The 20,459-nt window shown below is 41.5% G+C and overlaps 1 protein-coding gene across 4 annotated transcripts in view; it reads left to right on the forward strand.

The window, feature by feature from the left end:
• Nucleotides 1-15,096: 15,096 nt before the first annotated feature.
• The window catches only part of VRK2 (VRK serine/threonine kinase 2), a 34,170-nt gene continuing 28,807 nt past the window's right edge, over nt 15,097-20,459 (forward strand). For all 4 annotated transcript variants that reach the window (XM_033056053.2, XM_033056055.1, XM_033056054.2 and 1 more), the window contains exons 1-2: nt 15,097-15,275; nt 15,411-15,551. In XM_033056053.2, the coding sequence (XP_032911944.1) occupies nt 15,416-15,551 (136 nt within the window). In that variant the 5' untranslated portion in view covers nt 15,097-15,275; nt 15,411-15,415. The remainder of the gene's footprint in view (nt 15,276-15,410; nt 15,552-20,459) is intronic.

A 20,459-nucleotide genomic window follows, 5' to 3' on the forward strand; every position in this document is an offset into this window, starting at 1 on the left:
TCAGCTCCTTGGCAGCAAACACAGCTACTTATGTGGGCACAAACCCCAACGTTTCTGTGCTAAAAGCAGGGAGTGAAAGTAATCAACGCAGAAGTTTAAATACTTCATTGTGGCAAGCCAGGCTGAGGAAGAAGACACGGAATCCTGTATTTTCTTCTCTGAGCAGTTCCCCAAAAGCTCAGGAGTCTTAAGAGTTTATTCTGTCTAGAAGGCAGAGGTGGCAATGGAGCTGTGCTCCAAGAAATTCTGTTCCTCTGCAAAGAGCCCAGGATGCTCCATGTCCATGAAGGTGACAGGACTCAACAAGCACAATATTTTCCCTCAAATTTTATAAGTCCTTAAAACAGGCAGTAAGTTTTATGGCATAGTCACAGAAGATCTTCAGACTGACAAATCTAAGAAGACATTTGACCATGGCAAGAAGCTGTGGATACCTTCAGCCCACGCTTCTGTTAGGATTAGAAGTTACAAATTCTGATTTTCAAACCTGCACGTGTGGGTGACTGCCTGTCATGTGAATGTATAATAAAAAGGTCTTGGCATAAATGCTTGGAAAAATCTTTGAAACCTTTCACAAGAATAAATTGTGCAGGAAGGTTTCCTTTTGTTTAATAAACTAAGCTTTCCTAATACTAGACTGAAAAGATTCTTTAGATGTTACACAAGCCTTAACTAAATTCAAATTATTCTAGATATTCTGTTCTATATGTTATCATTTACTCTGGGTTTGTTCAGAATGATAGAAAAATGACAAATCATTAATAATTATAATCCTTACACAACAATTAAACAAGGGGTAAAAAACAGAAAATAAAGCAAAATAGTTGAAAGAATTTTCACTTGATTTAAAAATAAAATTAAACTCTACCTAAAAAGTCATTTTTGTAGTGGATTTGAATATTACATATCTGTCACAGAAGATATACTTTCATGAATTAAGATATAAAAATATAATATTTAATTATGTTTGAAACTCTTTTGTTGTTATCTAGGAATCATCTGATATGTCACTACTTTCTTGAGTTACTGAGAGCACTGACTATTTCAAAAACACAAAGCAAATGCACTTTAAGACAGGTTTCTGTTTTTTGGGGGATTTTTGGTTTAATTTAAACTAAACAAAACAAAACCCCAACTACAACAACCAAACCCCACACATGCAGATGTCCTGTGAAAAAAACCAAATTCTTATCAATGGTTATTATATACCTTGGATAGGCACCTGTGAAACAGATACAAGTTTCATGAAAATCTGATAAAAGTGAGTTTGTTTGCTTCCCTTTGCTACCTCACACTGCCAAATATTCATTAATTATGTCACCAGTAATTGTCTTTGGTACCTCAATGAAGCAGAGAGCTGAGATGTGTTTGAATTACACTTAAACCCTGGGAGTAACTTCAATACTGTGATCACACCAGGAAAAGCATGTGCTTGTACTCTCCTTTTAACTGCTTCCCCTTGCAAAAGTCCTTTACCAGGATTTTCCCCTCCTTTTTCTGATAATCCATAATCTTCAGCCTGCTGCAGACAAAAGACTTGCACCTCAGTAGTTTGATGCATAAACTACAAAGCTTTTGCTTCTTTTGCAAAGCTGCAAAACCTTCAAATGACTTTGTGTGTGTCACTTGGGACAGTCCATCCCATACCAGTCCATAGCACATTGTAACACAGGAGTTGTTTTTAAAAAATAAAATAAAAAACTCCACACTTCAAAGCCTGTTGTGGGCTTTGACAGAAGAATAAAACTCTGAAGAGCAGCAGAAGAATAATGCACTGAGGTTGGACTTTTCAATACTTTGCCTAAATTTCTATTTCATCTGCTTGTGTTCCTTGACTCATTCAAGTATCAGCAAGAAAATGACACTTATAAACACAGCCCTTTCTTTAAGCATTTATGGGCTTGACTGTGCATTTTGAACAAGCTTTTTGATATTTTCATTTTACAACCAATTAATGAAAGCCCACTCTGAGCTATAAAGAGTAAATAATGCCACATTCTGACAGATGTTTTGCATGCATTCTGCATTTATTACAATGTTTTCACTTTAAAGCTGGAAAGAGTAACTACAAATAAGGTTTTGTTTATCCATTGCACCTTAAAAATACATCTTGGGGAGCCCTGAGGAAAATAAATGAAACATCATCCCAAGACACTGAAAACAAAGTTCCTTGAAGGTACAGAAGTCTGCAACATTCCAAAAGGATATAAGCAGGTAGGTTCTTTCCTGATTCTCTTTTACTTCTCTTTTTACAATGTCTTTAAATCTGAGATGTAAAATAGCTATTACCCTATTTGCTACACTTGGATGTCCTTTGCCTTCCATTCCCTGGATTTTAGTGCAGGAATCAGGAGGTGGGTGACTGTCACCAGAACCTTCTCCAGAGGCTCAGCCTGTGCCTTTATCCCCGTGATTATTGCTTGCAATAGTCTCATTAAGCTCTTTTGTCCCCAACTACAGAGTTCAGTTGAAAGGTGGCTTTTATGCTTTCTCTGTTTAGAAATGACCTCTTGTCTAATCCATAAAACTCCTCCTTCCCTTAAAAGTTATTTTTTTATAAAAGCTATTATTATGCCAGTAATTTTTCTTTTTCCATCAGGAAAAAGATCTCTCCTTGCTATCACAACAAAACTTTAAAAACCGAGTTACCCTTGAACTTTCCCAAATGGCCTTGTACAAAACATCCCGGGCTGGCTGATGCAAAGAACATAAATCTTTCAACACTCAGACGCCTGAGTTGTGCCTTTCCCAACTGGAAATGATAATGACTTTCCCAGCGCTGTGCTTCCGAGTGCCGCATCCCAGCGCCACACAGCCGCTGTGGCACGGAGGGCTCCGCAGGACACAGCTCAGCTGAGGAAGCAATTCCTGGGAGAGCTGCAGTGCATCCCTGCTGGAGCTCATCAGCAATCCCAGGCACAGCTCTGTTAAGGCACTGACAGCAGCTGCTTGCTAAAGGAGATGAGCAAAGCCACGGGAGCACGAGGGTTTCCACAGGGCAAGGCAGCTTTTCTGCCATGGGCTGACACCAAGTTTTTGCTCGGTGCTGCCAAGACCCTCCAGAGAGGCCGCTCTCAAAAGGGATCAAAGGTGATCTGGGCACTTACCAAGCACTCACTCTTCTTTAATCAGGAAGGATGCAGAGCAACACTGATGAAATTAAAGCCTTGCATTAGACAAATACGAAAGCATCACAGTATTGAGGAGTCAACAAATGCAGGAGTGCTTTGGAATTACTTTACTCTTCCTTTTGCCAAAAAAATAAGCCTGAATAACTGGCGACAATAAATACCTCACAAGAACTAGAAATGAACCTCACTCCCTTGTGCATTTAGCTATTAAAAAAGAGATTTAAAAGCCACAGTGAAACTCCACTATAGAGTCAAGGAACAAAGCACATGAGAGCTAGAGAATGACAAGATCATTGATAGCTTGAGGGAAACCTTGAGAATTCAGAAAGAAAGTGAAAATTAAGCAATTCCAATTCATCTAATTGTAGGGAACAAGTACCTTCTGCAGGGCAGCAATACAAACTGAACTGCTTTCTTTTTGGATTACAAAATTATGTTAAACTACAGAGCACAACTGCTGTGAAGCCAAAAACAATGCATATTTCTGATTAACAATACAGTGTGTACAGTTGAAAGGTCCAGAAATTCCAGAGAGATGTGAAGGTTGTGACAGCATGTGATCATCCATCCTAATACTCACAAGCTATAAAACTCTCTAATTTCCACACCCAACCTACTTAAATGGGCCAAATTTGAGGCCTGTCAAAACTTGGTAGGATGGAAGAACTGGCAGGCATTGACTTGAAAAATTACTTTTACAGCCTGTAAGAAAGACACTCACTTCACAATTTCCCTGCAAATCTTCCATACCTTGTATTTCACAGTCAGTACACAAAGCAAACCAAAATGGTTTCAAGACATTTTAAAGGCACCTCGATTTTGGAATGCTGAGGTATAGATTTGCCTCCTCTGTCCCAATCCTAGGACTTGAATTTCGTCTGGAATGGCCTTTTTTTGGCTGTGGTGCTCCTTTATCCACATGTTCCTGGCATACTGCACAGTACACACAGCCCTTCTCTGATGTTCAGGCTCCTCTGCTGTGTGGGTAACATTTACCTTGGCTGCATTATTGCTTCTTTACTCGCCTTGGGAACGCATTTACAAAGAGCTTCTTTATGGATTTTCTGCCACCTATTAGAATAGGGAATGTAAGTCCATTTTCTTTATGCATATTGTCCCTCTCATTTGGATTCAGGTGCCCTTCACTGTCAAAGAGTAGGGTCAGCTCTTTAACACAGAAGAAGTGCAAGACTGTACTTCTCAATCCAGACTGGATGAGGTCTAGGCTGCACCAGGGGAGATTTCAATTGGCTATTGGGGAAAATTTCATCACTGAAAGGATTGTCAAGCACTGAACAGGGAAGTGGTGGATTCACCATTCCTGGAGGGATTTGAAAGATCCTGTAAATGTGGAATTCAGGGATGGGACTTGGCAGTGCTGGGGGAATGGCTGGGCTTGATGATCTTAAGGGTCTTTTTCAACCTAAATGACTCTGTGATTCTATTCTGTGTGAACAAGGGGATGGACTGGGATAGATTATTAGAGCTTAATGACCCCTTGATTAATTTGTTGTTGACATTTACTCAGAGGAAGCAGCAGAACAGAGAAGAGAGGCATAATCAAGGGGAAGGATGTCTCTGGAGACTGTCTGGGGTTTGGTGTGCATAAACAAAGTTAGTACAAGCTTTCAATGGTTACGCTAAACAGCTGTTTCATTATTTATGTAAAAGTAGTAGTGCGTGATCACTCGGATTCTTGGAAGGAAATCTTTTTTCTTTTCCTAAAGACATGCCTCTGGATTCCTGCAAGTGATATTTATATCCTTAAGGGATTTCCTCAAATGCCTTCCCATGGCAATCTACTTTCCATAAAGGCTCGATCTAATGAACCACTCAATTACAGCAGGTCATTGTAGTGATGTAATGACAATGTCAGGGACAGACACTTACATGAGGCAGTTTCAGCTCAGACAAGTAGAAAAATCATAATCATCTCAGCTGAATTTCTAGTTATTTCAGTTACAGTGCTTTATTTTGGAGTTGCTTTTATCCTCTTGGCGGAATTTTCTACATGGAGCTTGACACAGTTGCAGTGCAGTCAGCACCACAGTCTGTGCACCACTGGTAGGGCTGCTTCAAAATTCCCTGCAACACTGAAGAATTCCAAGAATGGTCTAAACAACATCTGCTTCCCAAATTTGTCTGTTCCCAATGGCAGCAGCAAGCCCCTTCCTATCCTACCCACTGTGGCTACTCCCCAGAGGCTGCTCTGGCTGCAAGGAGCCTTGAACATCAGCTCCCTATGCCAGTCCCTGCCCAGGAGAGAGCTGTGTAATCCACACACTCCTGGTGGTGCCTCTTGTGTTTTGTGCACAGACTGTACAAACTACAACACGCTCTCCCTTGCTCCCTTGCTGCCAGCTCTCTCCATTCTCATCCAATCTTCTCATCTCTGGGAATGCTGCTGCCACTTGGACTCTCTTCTGAGTATTTGACTACACAAGTCCCCTGTGACCTCACACATCAAACATTTCTACTTCAGTCCAGCACTTCAGAACGTATGGGAGACCTCAAAGGAATGTCCAGAGCTGCCAGAATTATGGCCAGAGAGCCACACAACGGCCATCACAGCTCCTTACTGACTCTCAAACACCTGGCAGTGTCTCAGGAAACATTCAGCCCAACCTTCTCCCATTCAGCAATTCCATGATAAGGTGGCTTCACAGTTAATAACTGCTTTGCTTTTCCATGGCAGCAAAATTTATTAGCACAAAAAAAAAAAAGACTGTCAGACAAACAGCCCCTCAACGCTTACTGCCTCTGGCACTAAATTTTGTAGTCCATTCATTAGCACGTACAGATGAGTCATGAACCCAGAATGCAGAGATTGTCTATGAGGCACAAAAAAGTAACAGAAAGTTGGCTTCTGCTATCATGAAACATCCCTGCCTAGTGATCATAAACCACATTTCAAAAAGCTGACACTTTCACCTCCCTGCTTCTGCCACGTTTGCTCTAGGAAAGATCCAGCCCTAACAAAGACCTGTGGATGCCACCGTACATACGTCTGTTATTAGTGCAGATGAAAGCAATCAGGAAAAATGTAAATTGTTATAAAACTGCCAGACATTCAATAACAAACTCCTGCAGCGTTCAAATGACAGGAAAGCTCTGGCCTTGAGCAATCTGATTGAGCTTTGAAGACTAATAAAGCTTCAGAACTGGTCTGCTTTGTGTACTGGTGCTGGACCAGATGACCTCAAGAGATTTTTTTTGGCCTAACTTACATGATTTTGTGAAATTGCAGTTACCAAAGTGAAATATAAATAGTCTTTAACTTTTCCACAGTATTCATTTACTCCTTTGAACTGTTACTTGTATATATGATACAATTAATTCCATGAGCAATGCAAAAGCCTTCATTAGATGTGCTATATCACAAAAATTTACGTATCATCTAAGAAATCAAATCCCCAATAAAGAAAAAAAAATTCCCTAATGCCCAAAGAAATCAGGTATTTTGTCTAAAATCTTTATAACCACAGTCTTTTTCTCATCATGTGCAACTCACAGGCTCTCCTGTCTGGAGATGGTGGTTTAATGGTAATTCTTGGATCTGGACCTGCTCCTGCTTCCCCTTGCTTCCTTCTGAACCAGGAATCATCTGAATCTGGTGCATCTCCAGCAGTATTTGGATTATTCTTTCAAAACCAAGCTTTCCTGCAACCTCTGACACCCCATTTGTAACTTTGAGAGATGACTGCTGCAACTTGTCCTAATGCCCACCCCCTGGCTTGCTCAGGAATTCAGAGTTTCACTGCTGGGTCTATACAATCCCCTAAATATTGGCAATGCAGTCTCCATCCAGCAGTTAAAGCAAAGTCTGGAGTGTACTGTAGTAAAGCAAACAGCTGCACCCTGCACAGAACAGCTCAGGCCTCCAAATGAAGCACTGAAATGAATCTCTCCAGTGCATTTTTATTGCACAGGGAGATGGCTCCAGGAAGACTCTATACACAGAAGCATTATTTTTTGATGGAAGGATCATACCCAGCTTTTAGAAAAGCAGTGCTGCCTGGTTTTCCTGTGCTCCACTTGTAAGCACCATGGACCCAGCTGTCCCTCCCACACAGCTTTATGCATCATTCTATGTATTATTTATTCTTGGAAGACACAGAGGCACACAGGAGTCAGAACTCTTTCACATTTCAGTTATGGAATAAGCTATTGATTCTATTGCATCAAAGGTATTTCTGTTTATTCAGCAGTCCTATGATCCACACACAATGAAAATAAATTTTTAAAAAATAAAAAATGAAGTTCCAATTAAAATAGATAGTTCCCCCCAAATGTACTATAGTTCTGTATTGATTTAATGGCCTGTTACTTGTGACTTTTAAAACATTTGCACACAGTTGCATTACAGAAGCACTGCCAAGTGTACAAGTAGGGAATTAGTGTATACATGTAAATTTAAATTAAGGCAGAATACCTACCTTCTTACCTTTATGTTTACCAGACACTCATTCTTCATCTTTATCCCTTCAAATGTAAGAAAGCTTGAAAGACTTAAACCAGGTTTCATTTAATAAGAGAAAATAAGAAGCCTGCCACACAGAAAATTACTGAATTATGCTCAGTTTAGGGGGTTCCACTCTTTTTTGCCTCAGGCTTTTGGGACCTTAAGGCCACGATAGAAATCCTGGTCAGTGTTTTTTGTGAGTAGCAGAAAGGAGAGTTTATTAGCATCACAGTGGTTGCCTCAATAATGACAAAACAGTTGCTCATTACTGCTCATTAGATTCATATTAGATTCATTTGCAGTAGCAATACATCTTCTATTCATACTCGATTGCAAAACAACAGATATGATTTGACACCTGCTGTAGTACAGAATTCATTAGAAAGTAATAATACAAATAGGATTTCAATGGATGGACTTAGTCTTCTGGCTCTGATGGGTCTAAAATTTGTCATTTAATGTAGAATTTATATAGGATAAATATCACAGCAGGCAGTCAGCTTCTTCAAATCATGTGCTCCAATAAAATATCACACACAGAAGCAGACAAGCAAAGAGCAGACAGACACACAAACAAGCAAATTATCAGTACCATATGCAGGAACAGACATGAACATTTTCTTTTGATATCCCTAAGAGATAAATGCAGTTACTAATTTCTGAAGTCACAGAAAAGTGCAGAAAGCTGCATTTTCATCAAAAGATTAAGTCGACGTGTAAATAAGTTCAATTTTCCCTTGAAAACTTCTGGGGCAAACAGCCCAGGATGCTCCTAAAACATTTGTTAAATGCCATTCTCTTAATTCACTTGCATAGTGCAAAACCAATATTGTGTCTCTATGCTTTGGAAGCACCAAGCCAATAACAGTGTTTAAATGAGCTGAAATCTGTCCTTCTCCTAGAAAGTCCGATGAGGAAAAGACAAAATTATCTCCAAACTCATAAGTTCTTGCCTCTTTTTTTCCCTGTGCAAGTGATGAAAGTAAATGGAAGTAATAAGTGTTCATCATGAAGCAGAGAGAGATAGGTTGATTGTAAAATGTAGCCCTGAATATCATAAAATAATTCACATAATAATAAATTCAGCCTCATTATTACCTTCCATGGTATTTCTGAAGGTACAAAACAAATATCCTGTTTCTGTCCTCTGCCCGGCTCTTAATTCAACTATCAAGTTAATTAATTCCCTGCTATTTACTGTTTATGCAAAGGAGTGTGTTCCTATCCCTCAGCATACCTAACATCAGAAAAAAAACATTTTCCTTACTCTCCTATGGCAAGATATTTCTTCACAACTTCTTATCAAATCTGTTTCTTACCAGAACTGCTTCCCAGCAGATGGGTTCCTCTTCCACTCAGTTCAGTCATAATCCAGCTCTGCTTCCCACAGAAAAACTGAATGTGATCATTGTCCTCTACATTGTTTGAGATAACTTTCATGATTTTGCACTCTAGGACTGCCAAGATGAGTTCTCAATGAAAGAGTACCAAATATATATTCTGAATTCCATAATAAAACACTTGATCTGATACAACAATCAGACCTGACTTTTCTACACTTGCCCTTGGTCCTTCTGTGCTTCTCCTTTTTTTCTTCCAAATCAGCAGTTTCCAAAAGTACAGATTTATATTTTGTATCCTAAAATTCTGTTTTATTTCACTAACACCAATACCCCAGTACCTCACAACTTTATATTCTGCAGCAAATTGTTTAATGACATTTCTCTTTTGGTTTTGTTGCTCATGAAACTGGCAATACTGAATTAAACAGGGCACTGTTTTCTCAGGACCTACCAGAAAATGTACAGCATTATTTAAACTTTATTTCAATGTGTAACCTCTTATAAAGCAGAATTTATAGAAAATTCACATACAATGACTCTAGGAGGAGTATTAAAATCCAACAGACCTGTCTTGGTTCAGCCAACCATTAGAACAGCAGTTCCAAGTCTGGATTTTCAAGAGTCACTATAAACATAAAAGAGAAGGGGGAAAAATAAATAAAAGTCACACAAATAGGGCAAAACCTCACTTGAATAAGCTGATTGCTTTTAAAAATCAGCTGTTAAGAAAATTATTAGCCTGATTATTGAAACCAGAGCCACAAACCACCAAATGATCCCATTCCTCCTCCCAGAACCGACCATTCTGCAGCACAAGGAATTGACTGCACGGCAGGGGGAAGTGGAGCACAGTCAGCTTGGGACAGTGCCTCTCTTTCCTGGAATGCTGGAAACACATCCCACCCCTATTTTATTACTCTATTGTATCACCTGTTTGCCACCTCATCACTGGTTTTCATTTTGTAATTGAAAAAAACACATCTCAAAACAAAAAAACCCAAAACATACCAACAAATAGAAAGGAGTCTCAACACTCAGGAAAGTCAATGGCTCCCTGATTTCTTCTGGGAAAGAGGGCATTGGAACCCTGCTTCTTTTTCTGGATGGGATCTGAGAAATAACAATGCAAATATATTAATATTGCATGGTCAGGGCTACATTCTATTAATATGCCATTAATATAACAACCTTTGCACTACATTTAAAGATCATGAAGATCAATATTTATTCTGAGGTCAGGGGAAAAAAAATCAATCTTGCAGTAAAGTGAGTCATATTTAATATATCCCATCAACATAATTAAGTTTATACATAAAAAGTAGCATTGATATGTGAATAATGAATGTCATGACAGATGAGTTTCCCTTCTTGAACAACTTCATGTGGATAATCTCAGAAATGGAAAGACTGGAGTGATTTATATGCACCTTCTCATCAGGTAACAGCCATGGCAAATATACACACACTGAGAATCTCAAACCAAGCCATCCAGACTGCTCCACATGGATAAAATGAAAAAAAAAAATGGAATTATTCCTATAAGGTCAGGCAGTGGCTGAACCAGGATTAGGATTCCAGGAATTACTCCCTTAAGAGGAATCTTCCTGATCTCCTTCTCTGCTCTGAGCACTAGACAAGTCTGCTCTCCCTGCAAATACAACCCATTCCCACAACACCAATAAACTTACATTACCTCTTCCCACATTTCTGAAAGAAAATAAAAATGGATAAGAAAACACTTTTTCTTCAGTGCTCAGCAATAATTGCTTTCTAAAGGCATGAGCAATAAAACCTCTGACATCCAAGAGATGAGGAACATGCCCAGGGTCTCACCATCTTTGCAGTTATAGTGACAGGAACTGGGAGTAACATCTCATCCCAACAGCCATGAAAATGATGAGAAAGCAGCATTTTAAAATTAAAATAATTCCTCAGTGAGAAGAATCCTGACCTGACTGGGCACTTTCTGTAGCTCTTTCAAAAGCCAGACATTCCTTCATATCTTTTTCAGGGCTTTTGGTGCTTTTGTTGCCAGGAAGTTTGCCTTCCTTATATTAATTTCCTATTCTGGTGAGTTCAGGGTGTAGAAGTGGCTGCACAATTCCACGGGTTTGGCAGTGAGGTGAGTGTTAAAGGAAGGTGAGTTCCAGAGGCTAAAGTGGCCTCTCTGGAAGTGTAGGAGTCATTCATTCAGGCCACTTTACAGTAAAGCAAATGTCCCCTATTGCCACTGTCACTGCACTGTAACAGCACTTCTCAAACAATTTGTTTATTTCAAATTAAAGTTCCCAGATCTCCAGTCTTTAGTATTTTCTTTAAAGAGAGGACTAACTTCTTACCTGTCTTTTACAAGTCTCTGCTGCTTTCCTCTGATCTGCTTAACATGTAAACACCTCCAACAGGCTGAAGTTACTGTGAGATGCAAAACACAAGAACTGTCTACACGAAAAGCCTTAATCAGTCATGAGTTTGGTAAATGATGTCTCCATGCCATCCATATTGAGTGTCCATTACTCCTGGACATAGCACATTAACTGACTCATTAGCTATTGCAAACCATATGGACTTAGGTTTGGGTGGGTTGCTCTGATAATATCCTGAGGTGAGCTTCCTAATTACTGTAATTGCGTGATCTCAATCACGGGGCCAGCCGCACAAAATAGAGTCAGGAGGCTCTGAAATGGGTGTCAGCGCACCCAGACAATGACTGAGCTGAGCTACACGGCCCCTGGATGTTGGAGCTCCCTGGATACTGCGAGAAGTAATTACTCCCAAAGTTCTGAGGAGCTGGCAGAGAGTAGGGCAACAATGGAGCGAGCACGGCAGGAGCACGGGATCTGCCCAGATGCAGGGACACAAATAGATTTCCTCAGCACAAACTGGGAAGCAGTCTGAAACTTGATGCCTTGTTGTCAATGCTCTTGATACAGAGATGTTACATCTCTGGAGTAAATTTAGCCATGATATTTTAAGCATCAGTGAGATCTGGAGCAAAGCAGGAGAATTGAATGTGGGAGTGCTAAAATGTCAGTGTTAAATACCACAAAAGCATCAAAATGCAGTGGTGAGAGAAGCTACAAGTGCTCACCTGCTGTAGGAAATTTAAGGGGCTTTGTGCACGTGACACTGCAAGATTTCGAATAAAGACTGCAATCTTTTATATTCCAGCTAAGGTTTGAGCAAGGCAAAAATTAAAATAAATGTAAGATGGACCAAATGTTTAACGTTCAGAGGAAGTGTTAATGTAATGTGTTTTGCTTTAAGACAAAGACAGGTTTGCTGTCTCATTAAGCACTTAAAGAGAACCTCACCACACTCTTTAAATGCAGCCCATGACAAACCAGCACAGCTGATTGTTACTGTTACTTATGCTAGAAAGAGGTTGGCACTGGCAGCATTTGCACATTTTTACTCTTACTAGCACGTTCATATTTCTCCAGTTGGGATTTTTGAATTTGGAAGTAGTGGTAGCTTGAACGGATCATAATTAGGCTGTCCTGAAAAAACCCAAACAACAAAACCACCCCCACATCTGTAATTATTCTGGCCATTCTTCCCCTTTATCACCTCCCCAAAATACTCATTTGTAGCAACTGTGAAGAGGGCACTTGGCTTTATTTAACCCGCCTAAATGAAGATCAGTTTTTTGAGAGGGTTGCTAATTGGTTGATGACAAGCAGGCGAAAAGAAAAAAGCCCCATCCCAGTTCAGCCCAACAGGAAAAGAGGATTTCCCAGTCCTACCCACAAAACACGTGAATGTGCTATTAACAGGACCAAAGGTGCTAGAAACAAGTTCTAATCTGCTCAGAGATTTTCCCAGGTAAAGCCTTTATTAATTTTTAAAAGTATCTATGTGTCAATTTTGTGTTTCAAAGTGTCTGAAACCAAACCACAAAAATTTTGCTGATAACACACAACTTTTTGTGGGTCTAGTAGTTATGGTTGTTTATTAATAAAGATCTGGATTTAAAGTGTAAACTCATTCTTCTTCCTGGTACACGCAGGAACTTTTCTTTTTAATATTTTTTTTTAAATATGAGTCATATGACTAGTTTCTATTACATTCCTGAGTGGCTGGTTTTGAGGATTTGAACTTTTAATGACTCATAAATGCTGTAAAATCTTTAACTTTCTATCTATTATCTGATTAAAACAAAAGCAAACAAACTGATATTTCTCACGACTTGTAGGATAAATACTTTAAACCCTCTTACACCACATGTTTACATTAAATTGCTAAATTGTGATAAAGCTCTAAGCTGTTAAGGGTGGTTCACTATTCCTCAAAACTCCGTGAATGATTCACACTTAACCCGTTTGGCTTTTTTTTTTCCTTTCTATTTCATCGGATTTGTTTCAGTTTCTTATTCTGGTGAAACTTCTGGTGAAACTGGCCAGGGAAAGAGCTGAGAAGCAGAAAGCCCTTTGAAAACGCTTTCATTTCAGTTTAATTACGTGGATACCTCTTTGCAACAGCTGAGAAACAAAGTTTTCTCCTTAAACAGAGGCTTGTCCTCTGATTCCCAGGTAATTTTTTTTTTGAAAGATCCTTTCCAGATAATGGTGATGGTTTCTTTGATGCTGAACTGGGCATCTGTGGTTGCTTTTTAAATAAACTAAACAACCTCAACCCTACCATTCTACAGTCTGTTTTGACAATTGTTGCAAAGGGGAAAAAAACTACAAAATGCTCCATGGAAATTTTGAATTTGTTCCCTTTATGGTTGAGCTTTCTGCTGGTTTTTTAGTAATGTTAAAAACACAGAGCTTGCACAACTGATGAAGCCAAAAGGGTTGTTACATAAATGCTTAATTTACTGACAGCAATACAGGCTTTGCAGTCATAATCTGTGTTGCTACTTTTAAGTTTACTTGCAAATTATGCAGTTGCTGATGTTTTGGATTTTGAGTGTTCTCTTAAAAAACACACAATTTCTTAAAAAAAAATAGGCTTAAACTTGTAAGTTTTATACTCTCCTTTCTGGAAAAGGACTTGTAGCTGTGGTGTGGTGGTCCCCACTGAGGTGTGTACCTGGGTGAAGTTTGCACAGAATGGTGGCTTGTGATCAAAGCTATGCCCTGCGATCCTGGGGAATCAAAACTCACCTCACAGTGTCCTTTACTGCCAATTTACAAGGTGATGGGGCTGATCCACTCCTGGCTCAGCTGCATCTCTCCTCTGTCCCTGCCTGAAGCAGCCTGAGGTGACCATCACCTATTCCACTGTGCTGTTCTGAGGTGAGTATCTGTGTTTCTGGCTGGAAATTGTTACCCTTGACCTCTGCCACAAAGATCCTTCGGGAAAACCGCAGTGGCTTGAGGGAGGCCTGGCACCACGGCAGTTTTGTGATTTCACTGCACTTCCTGGAAATTTGCACCCCAGATCCTGTCAGCTGAGATTTTTCTTTTTCACCTCAGGCAGGAGAATGTCTGATCTCTGACTTCGTCCATGCACGAAGTAATTTTTAAAAGTTCCTCCCTCACGAAGCTGAGAGCGGGAACGCCTGGGGCACCATCTCCCCTGCTCCTTCTCCTTCCTCCTCCGTGATCTCCCTGCTCCTCCGTCTCTCCTCTCCCTGTTTCACTGCGCTGTCCCGGGGTGAGTATCTGTGTTTGTGGCTGGAAATTGTTACCCTTGATGGCTGCCAGGAATTCAGATCCTAAGGGAAAACCGCAGCGGCCTGAGGGAGGCCTGGCACCATGGCAGTTCTGCGATTTGGCTTCACCTCCTGAAGTGCCTGCTGCACTCTGAATCAGCTGAGATTTTCACTTCAGGCAGGAGAATGTCTGATCTCTGACCCCCTCCATGCACAAAGTAACTTTTAAAAGTTCCTCCCTCACGAAGCGCAGCCTCAGGAGCTGCGAGCGGGAACGCCTGGGGCTGAGGCAGCTTCGCGGGCACCATCTCCCCCCCTTGTTCCTCCGTCCCTCATGATCTCCCTACTCCATCTCCCTCCTTCTCCGTAATATCCCTGCTCCTCTCTCTCCCTTCTCCCTGCCCCCGGAGCCGGAGCACCCGGGACACAGCGACTTTTCTGTCCCATCTCCCCGCGGAGGGAGCGGCGGCCCCTCAGGGCGGGGCTGAGGGAGGCGGGCATGGCGCGCGCCCCGCCGCGCTGAGGGCCGTGAGGGGGCGGCGGCGGCCGCGGGGCTCCCTCAGCCCGGCCGGGGCTGTCCCGGCCCTGCCCCGATCCCCACCGCGGCTTTCCCCGCCCCGGGATTCCCCGCGGGAAGACGGCGTCCCGCTATTCGTTCCTCCGCCTGCTGCTGCTGCGGAAGTGCCCGGCTGGGGAGCTTGCGGCCGGCGGCGTGGGGAGGCCGAGGGGGCTCTGTGGAGGTGGGTGAGGGGAGCGGGCCGAGGCTCGCCCCTTGTCCCTGCTCCGCGCTGGCGGGCAGAGCGCATCGAGGGATACTGAACCTTCTGGCAGCGGTTTGTCAACAAACTTTCTCTTTCGTTTCCGCCTCACTCAAGGTACGATGCCGCCCAAAGGTCCCGGCAGAGGAAAGCTGCCAGTCCCGCTCCCTAAAGACATGATCCTGAAAGACACCGAAGGAAAAACGTGGAGGCTGGGCAATCAGATCGGCCAGGGAGGATTTGGCCTGATCTATTTGGGTAAAATACTGCTGATAATTATGAGGATGACTTGCAAATTGCTTTGTAGCTTCTTGAACTGGAAAAGGCGGTAACTTTAAAAAGCGTGGTTTACACGCTCTTGTTGATCCTTGTTCAGTGTTGTTTTCTGAGCTGTTTCTCCTGTTCCATTCTGCTCATGATGCAGCGTCTTCTCCATGGCCTGTCCAGCTCATTTTGCTGCTTACTAATGTGCTTTTCTGTGGATCTTGAGTGGGGCAACCAAGGTGCCACTGTGTCAAAGACACCAAAAAGACTGCCAGGTGATGCTTTTCAAAGTAAAAGCACTTTTCTTAGCCAAGGTTTTGGCCTTATGCCAGCCTAATGCTCTCTAGTCCTCTTTCAGTTTCTGATTATTGGTAGTGTTACTTTCTGGCTAAGAGTAAATTAGTTTTCATCCAGGAGATGAATCAGTAGCAATACTTAGCTAGGTGCTGCCTCTGAATTCTCATCTTTTCACCAGAGGTGGAAATGGGGTTCTGTGTTTGCTCTGGCCTAGATAAATTTCTGTGTTTCCTTCAGAAGAAGCTGCTGCATTTCAGTTTGTGCTCTGTGAGGAGTGAATAGTCCTGAAAGGAGTCTGTAAAGCATTCTGGGTCACTGCAGAGGGTGTGGTGTTACTGTTGCTGGTCTCTGTGAAAGAGCAAATCATGTGTTCCAGGCAGTATTATGAGCTTGGGTGGTTTGGTTTTTCTTATTTTCATGGCAACGTATAGAAACTAGTCCACAGTGTCACTTTGGAACTAAGCTGAGCTTCTATGGAGCACTAAAGAATCACCTAGAAGCATTTTGCTGCATTGTCCCTGAAGCCTAACATGATCTTTTTAAGTTACAGTAATATTAACTCTATTTGGAATATTAAGGCCTAAAACTTAATAAGCAAGTCACTCCTACACTCAAACCAGCTTCCCTTTATGCAGAAATCCCCTACACATACAGTAGCAGTACATCCAGGAGGTTCCTGTGGTGAAGTTTCTGGTTTGGTTTCCTCTGGAATTTCAATAGTTCATACTGTTCTTCACTGCTCTGTGGACAGAACCAGTGGGAATGTCAGGGGTTTCAACTAACAGAGGGAGATGCCAAAGGGTGGGGCACTTGTTAGAGTATTTACCTCTTTTAGTACCTTGTTATGACCACCTTTGAAGCATTAGTTGGTTACATCTGAGAGATTCTGTGCTTTGGGCACATGAGAGATGTTACCATGAGAAGATAGACTTTGAGGTGTCTCTAGGAATGGCCATTCCAAGACAAAGGACAGGAAGATGGGAACCTGCAGAAGCCTCCCACAGCCTCACAGGGTGTGAGGGAGCTGGTAATGCAGTGTGAAAGCAAGTTTGTAGTGGGTGCAGCTCTCCATGTGTAAAAGCAGTGATGCTGTGCTCCTGAATCACTCAGAATCTAGCTCTGTCTTTTTCCTGCTGCAGCCAAATCACACTGGACCTTCAGAGTGGCTTAGCCTGTGGGATTCAGACAGTTCCATGCAGGAACTCAGGTTTGAGTTTTCTGCCTGATCACAGAGCCCACCAAGGTGATTTCTTGAGGTGTTTGTTGCACTTTGGCTCCCACTGAACTGAGGTGGAGAGCAGTCAGTGGATTAGAATGAGAATACAATCAGGGACTCTTGGTATTACTGTTCTGTGGTTTTTTATAAGTGACAGCATGGCTGAGAGAATGCAGCTGCCACTTTTGTAATGGTATTTGTGTTCATTTAATCCCTTCTTTCAGCAGGAACAGTGAGTGCCACCTGCAGCACTGAGCTGAAGGCTCAGTTCCCCTTGTAGCTCATCAATTGAAGAGAAAATGGACATTTATCCCTAAGTATTGACACTGAAGCTTTCTCTCACTCTTTTTGTGTCCATCTTTGGATTGATGTGTTTATATTAAAGTTTACCACTCAGCTTTTTGGGGCCTTGATGCTGTAAAATTCAGCTTTGGTAACCAGAGGGAGTGAAGTAGATGACAAATTTTTGTGATTAAGATACAGATGCTTGGAGACACCCCCTTTTCTGTACTGTTCAGAGCTGTTTTTAGAACACCCAGAGCAAGGTGTGAGAGGAGCACTGACTTTGAGAGTGAAGCTCACCCTGAAGGAGCTGTAGAGAGGGGGGAGACAGGAGGTTCGATTGCCTGCCAGGTATGAAGAGCACAGCCCTTTTACGAAAGGAAAGGTTAACTTTGCCAGCTATATCTTTTAATAAGTATTTTTACAGGAGCAGTGTAAAGATTTTGATGTGGTTGTTATAGCTTAATTTCCCATTAAAGATATTCCATACTCCATTAATCTATAAAAACGTTCTTGAGAAATTTTACGGTATCTCTGCAAAATCTATTTACTGGGGGTGCTTTTTGTGAAGAAGGTTCTGTTCACTAAATCAAAGCTGCTGAAAGCCATTTACTGACCCTGATTCCTAGGATGCAAATGTGGGGCTTTGGAACTTCTAATTGTGTGCATGGAAGTTAGCAGGATCTTCAAGTTCTACCCTGCCTCACCAATGCTTTCCCTTGTTTTCTGATTATTCTCACCCTTTCCAATCCTTTCTAAATGTTTGTGTTGTTGGTGCTGATTTGCTCTCAGGGCAGTCATCCCTTTGATAAGGGGAGCAGATTGAAGAGCACCTGTGGAAGGCTGTGACATTGGTGTTCTCACAACTGGTTTGTAGCCCTGTGGAGAGCAGTGGAAAATGAAACAAGAGCTGAGGAGCCTTACATTCTCTCATTTATCTCTCTAATCACAGCCAGTAATTAACACCAATCTTTATATAAATCATTCTCTAGTCCTGCTGCAAGCACTCTATTAATGCACAATTTGGACTGAAAATTTAAATGCAGAAAGGTCACACAATGTTTTGTTAAGATTCCTCTGTCACAGTGAAGCTTGCTACATCCAGCACTATCTCCTTGCAGGCTTCTTTCTCATGGAAAGGGATGGTTCTGAGAAATAGAAATGTGTTTTTCAACTTATGTCAAAATGTTTGTTAGGTGGTGTCTTTTGTGACAGAACTTATTGTAAATGTGCTTTAATTTTATGAAGCCCAGAAAAATAAGTATTGATGAAGTCATCCCTTGGTTGTAGCCTGCTTGGAGATAAGTATACCCAGTGCACTATCCTTTCATTTTGAGTTTTTCTTCCTCACATTTTCAAAGAAGGGGAAAAGAATTTCCTCCTGAACAGTAAACAGTGATTAAATGGATGAACATTCTCTTTTCATGCTGGCAGTACAGTGAGCCCTGCTGCTGGTGGAGGTAAGGAGGAGTCTGGTGTGGCCTGGCTTTTTTAAACTTGGGTCATAGTGCAATCTAACACTGGTGCTCTGGCATTCAGGCTGGGGTGTGAAAGAGTTTGTTTCTGTTTCAGACTCATTTCCATGGATAATTTGTGTTATTGTGAGCAGGGGTGTACCTGTGTCAAGGAAGAGAAACATGGATGGAAGCACACTTGGTCCTACAGTTCATTCCTTGGTTTGCTTGGGAAGCTGCTTTAGCAATTACTTCTGGAGAAACAAAGTCCTTCAGCAGTTGCCTAAATTAAAATAATGCAGCAAATTAATTAAAAATGCAGTAAAATGATACCAAACAATAAATTCAGCCTGATTTTTATTAGCTCAATGGAAAGAAGAGCAAAGCACTAGCAGGGATGGATTTTTCTCAACTTCAAGACATTAAAATACATTGTACCTGCAGATGTGACTCTTAGTGTGAAAATGAATTTGTTGGTAGACAAACACCACTTCAGGAAGGGTCACTAATATTAAACTGTAAGAGTAGAGATACTGCAAGCACTCTGTAGGCAAGCTAAATCATAAATTTAGCCTGGTTTTGCTACTCAGAGGCTACTTAGGGCTGACTGACCTGCACCATCTCTCAAGGAGAAAATATTCCTTAACTTTACTAGTTCTTGATGGTGAGTGCTTCCTCTGGAATCTTCCTTCTTTCTTTTTCTTTTTTTGGTCCTCTGTAAACTGAAAGTCTTAACATAAAAAATGTAATTAGTTTTTGCACAGTGGTCTAAAGCCTGCACAGATCATTACTGTTACACTGTAGTGTTCTGCCACATCATGTGCTAGGGATTCCTTTCCCATATGCTGAGTAATGCTGGGAGGTCAGGAGAGCAGTTCTGATTTATTATTTACTTTCAGTGGGGGGTGTAGGAGGAGCTTTGGAGGACAGCTCGGGTACCTGTTGCCTCACAGAGGGCACTCCTTCAGTTGTCTTTGGCACCTGTACCCTGCTGAAGCTGGCATTGTATCTTCTGAGTGGGCACCATGTCAGCCCAGCAGATGGGCTGCAGCAGGATCTTGCCAGAAAACAGTTTGTGCATCAAGTTTTAAATATTAGAGGCCTGGGCTCCCATCTGAGAGTGCTGTAAGAGCAGGCCATGCAAAGCTTTTCTGCCTGGGGTTAAAGGATGTGTCATCCCTATTCCAGCTTGGAGTAATTAACTTTGAAAGTCAAACAATTGGCTTCCATTGCTGTGGAATACAAAAACTCTGGTGAGTCAAGATTAAGGTTTCACAGAAACACGAGTAAGAAATGTAGTGAAATTTCCTACCAGTACTGAATGCTCTTGACTTGGTGGCATTTGGAGTTTCTGTAGAACAGCTGAGCAGTTGAACACTTGTTTTGTCCTAAAATCAGTTTAGTTTGCTCTTGTGGAATATGGGTCTTATGGAGGGTTATGTCTGTAATTTGTATGAAACTCCTCAGTCTTAAAGCTACCTGGAATAAGAATCTGGAATAAAACCTGATCAAAAATGCTGCTCAGCAAAGAGTCTGTCCAGGAAATGATGCTGCATCTGTAAAGTAACAGATAAATAGATCTTCCTTGGGCTGCATTAAAAGTGGGGTGTAAACACCCTTCAAGTGCTGAATGTTTCAGTTTCTGGAAATATT

This window comes from Catharus ustulatus, chromosome 3, assembly GCF_009819885.2.
Source record: "Catharus ustulatus isolate bCatUst1 chromosome 3, bCatUst1.pri.v2, whole genome shotgun sequence".
NCBI lineage: Eukaryota > Metazoa > Chordata > Aves > Passeriformes > Turdidae > Catharus > Catharus ustulatus.